At 41.1% G+C, this 12,505-nt stretch overlaps 1 protein-coding gene and 1 long non-coding RNA gene across 11 annotated transcripts in view; one reads left to right on the top strand and one right to left on the bottom strand.

Annotated features, from left to right (window-relative positions):
- The window catches only part of NGF (nerve growth factor), a 33,862-nt gene extending 26,263 nt beyond the window's left edge, over positions 1-7,599 (top strand). The window contains exons 2-3 of one of the 5 annotated variants that reach the window (XR_004756236.1): positions 3,357-3,496; positions 6,781-6,909. Coding sequence is in view for 4 of the 5 variants with exons in the window: in XM_035347337.1 (XP_035203228.1) it covers positions 6,152-6,166; positions 6,718-7,449 (747 nt within the window). In the remaining variant the exon portion in view is untranslated. Of the gene's footprint in view, positions 1-3,356; positions 3,497-5,506; positions 6,167-6,717 lie in introns of those variants that run through there. The other 4 variants (XM_035347338.1, XM_035347340.1, XM_035347337.1 and 1 more) reach the window with 4 other exon arrangements.
- LOC118178631 overlaps positions 1-12,505 on the bottom strand; it is a 137,939-nt gene that overhangs the window by 81,797 nt on the left and 43,637 nt on the right. The gene's annotated exons all lie outside the window — the stretch shown is intronic.

The raw sequence follows: 12,505 nt of genomic DNA, 5'->3' as shown, positions 1-12,505 counted from the left end.
GGTCAGAGAGAGTCCTGATGCTGTGCCAGCACTGCTCAGCAGCAGACACAGCACTGGTGTGATACCACTGCTGTTCTAGCTGCAAGTGCAGAGTGCAGCACTGTATGGGCTGCTGCAGGGAAAGTTAACATCCCAGCCAGACCCAGTACAGTCTCACACATTATCATTGGTTCCTGTCATCTAACAGCCTAATTACTCCTGGCTACCAAATGTATATTTGACTGTGCCACAAGTCATTTTTGCTGAAATGGCATGGATTGGAAATCATTGTAGGACTTGTATTTTTCATTTAAGAATACTGCAGTATAAGCTGATAGTATTTATCTCAAGAGTCCTGTTTTTTGGTTTTTGGTTTTTTTGTCCTAGCCATATCTAAACAAACTGTTTGTATCTTGAGGACTCCAATGTGTGTAAAAGCCTACATAAAATAACTTTAATTCAGTGGGTTTGAAAGAAAACATCTTAGTATTAAAAGATGTTTCAAACCTTAAGGCTTCATTTCTTAAATTAAATTTAATATATAAAGATGGTAAATCAGCACTACACAGTTCCAAAAATTGAGCCTTAGCCATTTTTACCTAACTTAATTCTGATTTAAACAAATCCCGTTGTCTCTTGTATAGATGCATAGCTGTAGATTGGCTATATCAGCAGACTTTTTCTGTGGACACAACAACGCATACAAAAGTTAAGCAAATAATAGTGTTCCCACTCCATATAATGGAAATTTTCAGAGAATTAATATGTAGGTAGGATTGCCATTTCTGAACTCTAATATCTCTACATTGATTCTGTCTCTCTATAAAGTGTGAATTGCACATGGAATAAGAAACAAGTAATTAGGTATTTCTGTGTAATTGGGGGAATAAAGAAAACAGATCACTTTCAGCTCAGAAAATTGTATTTTCAATGTGCCTATGATCAATGTGTGCAACAAGTACTAAGTGCCTAGGATAAAACTGATACATAATTGGAGCTTCAATGGTGCAGTGCAGACAACAACAAAAAGGCTTCTCAAAGCATTTTGGAAAAAATTTGTTCCTTCAGTTCAAGCAGCAGCAAACTCTATGCATGCTGGGGATGCTCCTACCTGCTCAGTACTATGCCAATAATTATGTGAGGTGTCTGAATTGTCCTGTTATAAAACCAAGGCTCAGTCTCAGTTTTCACTTTCATGCTAGTAGAACTGTAACACAGCAGTATGGAATTGATTACTGACCGCTCCACCAGGTTTTTGTTTATTTTCCTGGTCTTTCAAGTCTCCCATCAAAAGCTTTGACAAAGCTTTAGCCTCTAACAAATAAATAATGAAGAAAAGGGTTTTCCACTGTCTTTTTCCACTTTTTGCTCTCCACCCCATCACAACACTCACATTCAGCAATCAACATTCAGATCACACATTTATCAAAAGCTAATTGGAAGAATTGAGCCTTACTGGGTCCTGCATCTGAGGTGGGACAACCCTGGCTATATGTACAGACTGGGTGACGAGATGCTGGACAGCAGCCCCGCAGAGAGGGATCTGGGTGTTGTGGTTGATAGCAAGCTGAATATGAGCCAGCAGTGTGCCCTGGCAGCTAGGAGGGCCAACCGTATCCTGGGGTGCGTCAAGCACAGCACTACTATTTGGTTGAGGGAGGTGATTGTCCCGCTGTACTCTGCAGTGGTGCAGTACCAGAGCAGAGCACAGCAGGACAATCCCTTCCCTTACCAGCTGGCAGTGCAGTGCCTGAGGCACCCCGGGCACATCTGGCCCTGTTGGCTGCCAGGGCACACTGATGGCTCAGATTCAGCTTTCTGTCAACCAGTACCCCAGATCCCTTTCCACAGGGCTCTTCAGCCTCTCATCCCCCAGTCTGTATGTACAGCCAGGGTTGCCCCATCTCAGGTGCAGAATCCAGTACTTGGTCTTGTTAAATTTCATACAGCTGGTGATTGCATAGTCCTCTAATTTGTCAAGATCCTCTGCAAGGCCTCTCTAACCTTGAGGGAGCTGATAGCTCCTCCTACTTTTGTCTGCAAATTTATTTAGTATACATGCAAGTCCATCATCTACATCAGTTATGAAAACATTAAATAGAACTGTTGCCTCAATGAAAAGAGTATCCCAGGCAAATGGCTAATTTCACTTTGAATCACATACCAAAAAAACATAAATTCTAAGGCATTTGTCCTGTGAAAGGTCTTCAGACTCTCTCCTAAGCCAGGGAGACTCAGGTATGTCTCCACCTCTCACCTGATTCCTGCTTGAATAATCTTGAAAAAAAGGAAGCTGGCCTAGAACAGAAAGACTATAACTCATTTTCTTGCAGCCAGAAATGAAACATGGTTCCTGTCTTTTTACCTCACTATTGCTAGTTTGCCAAATGTCTTGATTAAGAGGTTTCATCAGGTAAAGGACATGCTTATTTCCCAGCCTAAACACCATCCCAAGCTGGTCTCCAAGTTTTATTTTTGGCAGAACACTGATACTCTGTTTTTTCCTAAAATTGCAGACACCCAGCATTGAGGTTGACCAATTCACTAGCTCTTAGCACAGGGTGTCTTTTTGGTCTGGCAGAATAAGTGCCTTAGAATTACTTTTTTCCATGTCTGAATGAAAGATTTTAGGCATCATCTCTTCACTGAAGCAGTGCTGATTCCAAACAATCAGCAGAGTCCCATCACTATCACTGGATAACTTGTGAGATGTTTCATCACTCTGATCTGTGTACTTCTTTTCTCCACTCACTTTCACTAAAAATGATGCTATAACAGAGCAGCCCAGTAACTGTGCAACAGTATTTCTTCATACGCAACTCAAACAGTGATGGGGTGGGTGGGGAAGTTGGAACTCTCCTGTTGATAGATAGTATTTTGTATGAAATATTACACACATTCACTTTATGTGTTAACAAAAACTTAAACTGAAATTACTTGCAACTGACTATTCAGAATGTATAGTAGGTTGCACATTGGCAACCCTCCTTCAGGATCCCTAAAGGACTTTCAGGATTTGGGGCATCATAAGGATACAAGGCATGGGCCATAAACAGTATAATTAAAATGTGTGCAGAGCACATGGATAGGGCACAGATAGGTTCACGTCCTGCAGGTACTATAAAGGTCTGGGCAACCTGCTTTAAGTGGCCCTGCCAGAGGAAGGTGACAAAAAAGGTAGCTCTGTCTTACAAATATGGTGCTTTTGAAAGCCAAGAACTGTACTTTGACAATTATTACACCATAAAAGTGAAAAAAGCACAGTTCAGAAAGCCAAGCAAGTGGATTTGTCCCTGAACTCCTGCTATCAAGTGGGGAAGGGTACTGAAAACACTTATTTGCTGGCTAATTACTGAAACAAATACTTCTACTTCTAGTGGAACGCAGAGTAAGCAACTCCCAGACTCAGCTACGCTGCCAAACTGGCCCGATGGCATGTTGCAGCCAAGCCCAGCTCAGCATCTGGATGAAATAAAGACCTTTCTGGGGAGCAGTTTTTTGTGCAGTATACTCAGAGGTAAGCACAATACACACACTTTCTCAGAGCAGACTGAAATCACGTATTACCAGTATCACACAGTAGCCCAAATGCCTATAGCGGAAATGTTTACATAAAAATAGGTAGCAAGACACTTAACTAACATATAAAGGAGGATGAGAATTGTCATTCTGAACTTTAAAAAAATATGTATCTGTCTTATGAAGAGTGAAGATGAGAGCAGTTTGCATTATTTTTAGATTTTTTCTTCTTTTGGGAAATGCTTAATTCTTTGAAATGTTAAGCAAGTTGCTTCACTGGTATCTGCTAGCTAGCTATTGTCTGGCTAAAATGGGAGTTTCCATTTACTCTTTCTTCTTTTATTCTTCTTCCAGACGCACCTTTTGTGGGGAATGTTTAAGTGTAACGAGAGATGGTCTGCTTAGATGGCACAGTGCTCACTAAATATCCTCTGTTTTAGTACAGTTCTTGCATTTTTGGTATTGAAAGGCTTGTTGTAACCTTTGTGGCCAATGTGACAAACATTGTACTACCAGCACAAAAAATGGCAGCTATGCATCTCCTGGAAGCTCAGGTGGCTGCACATGGCATGTGCTCTGAACACATTCAGAAAGCACCATTAAAGGATTCAGTAGCTATGCACATGACAAAGTTTAGAAATAACCCCTCAAAACAGCCCTTAAAATATCTGTACATGTCAGAAAAACAGTCACAATCCCAACAGTTTTAAGACACACGTATTCTTTAAATTTTTAATTTTTTTTTTTGCTTGTGTTGTCATCAAGACTAATCCACTTTTTAAATCTGTTTGGTTTTCATTTTCCACTAATGTAATAATTGGTGAAAAGACTCGATTGTGAATCTTCAGGAAAACTACCAGGTATTCCAAATACATTTTGTCTGTCTCTTTCTGGTTTTGTGTTAATGGCCTTAAAACAATAATGTTAGCATATGCAACCTAAGAAAGAAGCTCAGAGAAGAAAGCTATGGCACAAAACCAGAAATTAGCTTTTTGCTGGAATTGCTATGTCTCTATCCTATAGAAGGAAATAATAAAAATGGGCTTTATGTATAAACACAATAGACTGAGGCTGCTATTGGCATGCCTAAATTGTTCCTGGAGTTTGTTCTGCAAATCTTTTCCATTAACATTACTGTTGGAAAAGCTAACTTTTTAGAGATGTAATGAACCATCTGATTTTAATTTGGTTGTTGAACAAGGGGTTACACTTTGAATTGTGCATAGCCAAGTTATTGAGCTACACCCAGCTTTATTTCCTTATACAGATAATGATGACTGCTCAAGCATGAGCAGCATGTGGGTAAGCAGCAACCCTCAGACTTGTTTTAAGTAAATTAAAATAGCTGGATAAGTAAAGGTTTTCTCAGTGGGAGAGATTTGACTCTCCTTATCATCATATTGTTCCTAGGTCTTCCAGCCTAATGGTTGCAGAGAGATCTGCTAATATGGCTTTTGAACTTTGTCTCCTTTTGTCGCCCCGATGGAGGGACTATAACATCTTTATGCTGCTCAGTCACTACCTCTGTTTGGCATCTCTTGCTGTTTTCTTAAATGCTTGTCCAGCCCTGCACAAACACAGCTGTTTATTTCATTTCAGCTCTTGTCCAAGATAAAAAGTATCCACATGAGATCCTATGGGACATCTAAGGGTTCTGCATTATATACAAGATTGTGTTCTAGCAAAGCTAAAGTCCTAGTGTGCTTTAATGATGCTTTGAATTCTAGTCTGAGAAGGATGAACAGAAAGCGGGGAACTTCAACTGTCATTGACCCACACCCAGGAAAAACATTAAAACATGCTGGGAAATCACAGTGAAATTGCGGAGCCTAATTCCTCTTTTGAAAAACCCTGTTTGTCCAGTTTATGTGCAGCTGCCTGCCTCCTGGCTGGACACAATGTAATTCGGGGCCAGCTGAGACATGTCAGGCAAAACAAAGCAGGGAGCCAGGGGAGGAGCCTGGCTTTTTTTTTTTTTTTTTTTTTTTTTTTTTCTGTTTACACTGTCTCTACTTACTAGTTCTTCAGAGAGGAAATGCAATGTCTGCCTTTAGGTGCAATTTCAGATCCTTTTTGAGTCTCTCTTATTCCCAGTATGCTTGCTGCCTGTTTGTTACCTAGCACGTAGCTGAATTAGCCAGCACATGGTAATTAACCTAACAAGGTATTACTGCTACAGGTCTTCCAGCACAATACTGTTCTTCGAGATGTTTTAGATATTTGTCTTACATTTTTCCACACCCAAACAGACATACATATTCTCCAGCCCAAAGGAAGACTAGCACTGGCTTTAGATACACCATACAGAGACATTTGTGCAACTTCTTATTCACAGCACTCTGAAAAAAAGGATGGTGTTTCTCTGTATACCCAGAACTATGACCCTAATGGTTTTAGCTATGCTGTACCTAAGATACCAACCAGAAATAGCCTATCAGCCATGGTGTTCCTATGTAATATCCGTATTTGTCCTAATAGGGCAGCCTGAACTTGGACAAATCCCATCTGCCCTTGTGACGTGTAATGTCTGAGCTCTTCTGGGAAGGAGCCCGGGCTTTATCTGCCCAAAATCAGCAATGTGGTGCATCCTGAAAGGGCAGATGGGATAGATGGAGGCTGCTGGAGGCTGCTGAGCCAGCCAGAGTGCTGGGGCATGTCCACATGGCAGGTAAGTGTGGCTGTGAGTGTGCAATAAATGGCAGGATTCACTGGGGTTCCCCCAGTTATACAAATAACGGCTTGGTGGTGGTCCCCACCCTAGCCCAAAGGACACACCTGTAGACAAATGAACTAAATGGACAAGATACTTCAGCCAAAGTCCTGCTTCTGTTCTCACTACTCTAGAGGGTATATGCAGCCAAGAAACCAACCCTGACCAACAAGGTTATTGCCAAAAATCACTAGAGATTTTACTCCTGGGAACATGCTGTCACCATATGGTCTCCACATTCATAGCACCAAACAAATCGTTCATAAACAGTGTTATAATAACAAATACCAGAGGAATTAATAACAATTTAGCTATTTTTTTCTAATGTTCTCACTTTATTAAGAACTTCTATACCATCTGAATGAGCTATCCCGGAAGAACATCTGTCACCCACATGAATACCTGATGAAATCTATATGATCCTGGGTATCTTACAAATTTATTGTCAGCAATAGCATCTGTTTCTGCCAGCATGGCTTACAGTAATACTACTTTTTTTTTCATTCTAGGTGCATAGCGTAATGTCCATGCTGTACTACACTCTGATTATAGCTTTTTTCATCGGCACACAGGCAGCTCCAAAGTCAGAAGACAATGCTCCACTGGAGTATCCTGCAGAACGCTCCCTACCCAAATCCCACCAGAGTAACGGACACCACAATTCCAAGGCAGCTCCACAGACAACCCACAGCCACCCTACTTGGACAATAGGTAGAAGAGAAGATATAAATATTACCATGGACCCAAGTTTATTTAAGAAGAAGCGTTTCCGGTCTCCTCGGGTCCTGTTCAGCACACGGCCCCCTCCGGTATCAGGGCAAGGACAGAATATGGGACAGCTCAGCAGTGCAGTCTCTCTCAACAGGACTGCCAGGACCAAGAGGACAGCGCATCCTGTATTGCACCGGGGAGAGTTCTCAGTGTGTGACAGTGTCAGCATGTGGGTTGGGGACAAAACCACAGCCACTGACATCAAAGGCAAAGAGGTGACAGTGTTGGGAGAGGTCAACATTAACAACAACATTTTTAAACAGTACTTTTTTGAGACTAAGTGCAGGGAGCCTAAGCCAGTCTCCAGTGGGTGCCGAGGGATTGATGCAAAGCACTGGAACTCTTACTGCACCACAACACACACCTTTGTCAAAGCACTGACAATGGAGGGCAAGCAAGCAGCCTGGCGGTTTATTCGAATTGACACAGCCTGCGTGTGTGTGCTTAGCAGGAAGTCAGGGAGACCCTGAGATGGAGCTAAACCCTACGACAACATCCTCCTAACCCCCTACCTCAGCTTGTAAATTATTTTAAGTTATAAAAGGACTGCATGGTGTATTTATAGTTTATACAGTACAGAAAGAACTTCATTATTTATTAAACTCTCTTGGAAATCTTTTGTGTTTGCAATTTACTTACGGGCAGAACCCCTCAGAAGATGTCCACCTTAGTCTCAGTTCAGCCTTACAACTCTGAAATGTTCACAGGACTATTGAACAATCTTTGTTCACTATCCTATAAAAAGACCACATTTTTTCAGTTTTTATATGTAACCCTCTCTTCCACAACAAAACAATTTTCATCACATAACCTGCCAGGTTACTGTGAAAACCTTGTAGGTTTATTTTCAATTGAAATATCTCCAACAATTACCAAAAGACTGAAAAAGACCCTTCAAAACTTGCTTCCAGTTTTACTAATTATACATAAAGATATGAGTCTTCTATCATTAATCATCTCAGTGAATTCCAGGTAGAGAACGCTAGTTCTGCATGTTGCTAGATAAATTTCTAATTTTAAATTGCCAGAATATTTTCATTACAAAAATAATCCATTCTGAATTATTTTTGAACATTTGTCTACACAAGAGCAGAGTCTAGATGTGTGTATTTTTGAATTGGAATGGTATTTTACAGCTCATTGCTTAAGAGCTATATTAAAGTGGTGGGGTTGTAAATGTAAATATACATAAAAAATAAAAAATCTTCACAAGACTTGTAATTAAGAAGTAAAAATTCTCTCAAGGTGGTATTTTGACAATGAGGCATTGACATAGGGGCAAGTCTTCTCATGCATGATAGAAAAAAACACTAAGCCTGTATCTTAGCAAGAAGCCCCAAAATAACCATGGGCTCATAATTTCTATGCTCTGGAGAACACCAATTTCTAGAAGTACATAGTGGAGACTAAGACTCATGCTGGGTGTTTAAGTCACTGCACACTGGATAAAACTGTAGTTTCTCTCACTGTTTCCTTTGGAAGAATAGATGCTATCCACTGCAGAAACTGTTTCAAAACAAACACCATTAAGGATTTTTAGCTTGGTTTCTTCCAAATTCTAGAAGGTACACTTTTGCCCCTGCCTTTAATCACAAACTTATTTCTTTAATGAAAAAAAAACAGACCTGACATTTGCTTCCCCAGCCTAAACAGCAAAGGAGAGTAAATCTCTAGACAAAATGTATTGTCATAAAATACTGCCAGTGGAAAATAACAAAATCTAGGTAAGATTGGCTTTCTAATAGTACATTGCCCATCTGTGACATAGAAGGCAAAAGTGCAAAAACCATTCCTGATAATCAGTCATACGTCACTTTTCAGCCCCCTCTAGTAGATGGTTATGGCGTGGGACATCAATATTCCAATAGGAATGTTTTGCCCCCTTCAGAACAGTATTTTTTGCTATATATGCATGAATAGACAGTTATTTGATAGCTCTAGGAGAGGACAGAATCTTGAATGTCCTGTGGCCACACAGGTATCAGATGCTCTAACACTGTAGCAGAACACAGTAAAAGTGGCAACCACCTGCCACTCAACACAGGAGAGATGGAGGAAAAGCTCAGTGTGTGAAAAGCACAGCACTGTGAAGCAGAGAAGAATTTAGAATTGGAACAGAGTCGTGCCTGTGTTCTTTGGGGGCCTGAAAGCAATGTACAAAGGAAACAAATCTGTTCTTTACCATACATGACACATTGTGACTAGGGAAAAAAAAGGAAGCCAATAGTTATCATGGGTTTCTAGGTTTCTGGTGAATGCCATTATTTTACCATTGACATAACAGAACTGCAACTGAAGCAGTGTCTCAAGATTGCATTTGGTAATTCCAAATGTGCAAAACTTGGTATTTCTTACAGAGCCCTGAAATTTACTTTCTTCTTAAAGCAATCTTGGATGCTGGCATACCTTTCATAAGCCAGACCACTTAGAGTTCCTCAGCTACACATTAAAGTACATTCTTGCCTATAACACCCAATATGATGACAGACAAAGAGTTGCCATTGCAAGACTTATTAATTACTATTATAAAACTGGACTTTGATTCTGTTCATTGAGGGAGAGGGAGTTTTATAGTCTGACAGATATTGAGGTGATTTATTCCACATTTACCACTTCAGCTGATTTTAATTTTGTGCTTCCAAGACTGAAACTAGACTATTGGTTAATAATACATGACAGTGAAATATGTTATTACTCACATTTCTTGCTTAATAATTAAAAAGGTCCCAAAAGGGAGGATGGAAAAAAGGACAGTTTGGTGCATTCACACTTGGATCTTGATCCCAGCATTAATTGCAGAATCTGGTATTCCAGACTTAGAGCTACAAAAAAAACATAATCAGTTTCCATCCCATAACATGGAACTCATCCTCTCATCACCACTGTTATTACAGTTTTGTTTTGGTGGTGATTTTCAGGTTTTGTTTTGATGTGTCTGAAATCTTACTGGCTATGCAATCATTTCCACTGCTGAGCTGATGCCAAAAACCTGGAATGCCAAAAGCCCATTGTAATGCTTAGTCCTGCAAGCAAGTTATACGTTGTTGGGCCTTGCCCTGATTACTTTCATTTCAACTGCAATACAGATAGGAAGTTTTGACATTGACAGAGGAAGAGCCTAGTTACAAAATAGTCATGCTTTCTCTAAATAGTTCCTTTCATCCCTTACATAACAAAGCTTCTTGATTATCTAATCAAGTGTTCAAATGTGATTAAAAGGAAGCACCATAGATGCTGCACCCTTACAATCCTTTCTTTCTTTAATAAGCAACATATTTCATTAGAGCAACTAACACCACTGTCAGGGAGCTTGCTTGTAGGGCTTGAAATTGGGGGAGTGGCTTTAAACTAAAAGAGGGGAGACTTAGATTAGAGGTTAGGAGGAAATTCTTCACTCAGGGTGGTGAAGCACTGGAGCAGGTTGACCAGAGAAACTGTGGATGCCTCATACCTGAAGGTGTTCAAGGGCAGATTGAAGGAAGCCCTGGGCAACCTGATCTAGGGGGTGGCATCCCTGCCCATAGCAGGAGAGTTGGAATGAGATGATCTTGAAGGTCCCTTCCAACCCAAGCCATTCTATGATGATTCTATGATGGAATTACTATGTATTCTTAGCTCTAGAAAAATCAGTTTCTATATTCCTACAAATAGGCTATTCTGGCAAGGTATCTCCAGCAATATAACAATCATTGGACCTGATACACAATCTTGAATTCCAGCAATCAATCTGTACAACCTCTGAAGACTGCACATTAGCATTTCAGTAGGACCCTTCATCCAAGCTGCTATATAAAATGAAACTAGCAGGAACTAAAGAAGATTGAATGTCACTGCCCAGAGGGGAAGAAAATATAGAAGAAGTATTATAAAACAGTTTAAAGAAAGCTATCCAGCAGAACACCTGGAAGCAGCAGTCAGTAGAGGGACTTGAAATTAAGAAAACACAAGACAGAATTATCCAACTTCCAATCTGGCCAGGAGACAGTACTCAGTGGTTTTAAAAAACATAAGATAATTATAACAGGACCAACATCTCATTAGAAAAACGGACACTCCTCTACTTAGGTTGGTGTTAAAGAGCAAAACAACTTTATAATGGTTTAAAACAGTGGTCACTTTGGCTGCACATCCCTAATGCTAATGTTCAGAGATCTACCTTCCTCAGCCCAACCAGTTGATAGTTTCTGGTATTTCCTTGACTCAAACAAAGGTAAGGTTCACATGCAGCACAGAACAGAAGACAACATCCCGCGTGTGACAACAGAAGATAGGAACTCCCTAAGAAATTAAGAGGAATGAAGAAGCTACCAAATTTTACTGTGCACCTTTGTTGGGTTTACATGGCAACGTTTTGGTAGTGGAGGGCTGCAAGAGTGGCCACTGTGAAAAGAATCCATAAGCTGCCCCAAGTTGGGAAGGGCCAGTTTCAGCTGGCTCCAAAAGGGACCTCCTGCTGGCCAGAGCTGAGCCAATAAGCAATTTTGTTTGCACTTCTGTGAGAGCAGATTTAAGGAGGGAAAAAGCCTGCTGCACCACAACATGGGGGAGAACAAGGAGTGAGAAACAGCCCTGCAGACACCAAGGTCAGTGTAGGAGGGGCTCCAGGTGCCAGAGCAGAAGTTCCCCTGGACCATGGTGAAGCAGGCTGTCCCCCTGCAGCCCATGGGGTAACACAGCGGAGCAGATCTCCACGCCGCAGCCTGTGGAGGAGCCTACACTGGAGCAGGCAGATCTGGCCTGAAGGAGGCTGCAGCCCATGGAGAGCCTCCACATGGTACAGATCCATAGTGGAGCAGTTCTTGAAGAGCTGCTGCCTGTGGGAAACCCATGCAGGATCAGTTTGGGAAGGATGGCATCCCATGGGAGGGACCCCACACTGGAGCAGTGGCAGGGAGTGACCGTGAAGGAGCAGCAGAGACAAAGTATTAGGGACTGACCACAGCCCCCATTCCCCTGTGCTGCTCAGGGGGAGGACGTAGAAGAGGGCAGACAGGGGGAAGGTGCCTTGAGTTTGTTTTTAGTTTCTCACTGCTCTAGCTTGTTAGTAATAGGTAATATATTATATTGATCTATCTATGCTGAGTCTGTTTTGCCCATGATTATAATTATTGAGTGATCTCCCTGTCCTTATTTCAACCCTTGCATCATTTTCATTTTATTTTCTCCCCCTTTCCCTTTTAGGAGGGGGAGTGAGAAAGCAGTTGTGGTGGAGCTCAGCTGCCTGGCTGGGTAAAACCACTACAACCTTTGATCAGGAAACCCATCATTTTGCTACCTGTTGTTCAAGTGATGGGGATTCTGAATACAAATAAAGTCACCAGGATGGGGCAGGAGGTTATTTTGCTGTGTTTGTACTGAACTGTTCTAGAAACAAATCTCTTGCTTTACACCAAAAGAAGAAAAAATCCCCTCAAAAATGTCCACACCTAAAACAGTTAAATGGATTACTGCTAAAAATGCATAGAGCCTTTTCTTTTAATGAATTACTTTTAAATAAAATACTGCCTGCCAGAATTAGAGCACAAA

This window comes from Oxyura jamaicensis, chromosome 26 (assembly GCF_011077185.1).
Source record: "Oxyura jamaicensis isolate SHBP4307 breed ruddy duck chromosome 26, BPBGC_Ojam_1.0, whole genome shotgun sequence".
Classification (NCBI taxonomy): Eukaryota; Metazoa; Chordata; class Aves; order Anseriformes; family Anatidae; genus Oxyura; species Oxyura jamaicensis.
The sequence above is the reverse complement of the archived record's forward strand: the minus strand, read 5'-3'. Positions and strand labels throughout refer to the sequence as shown.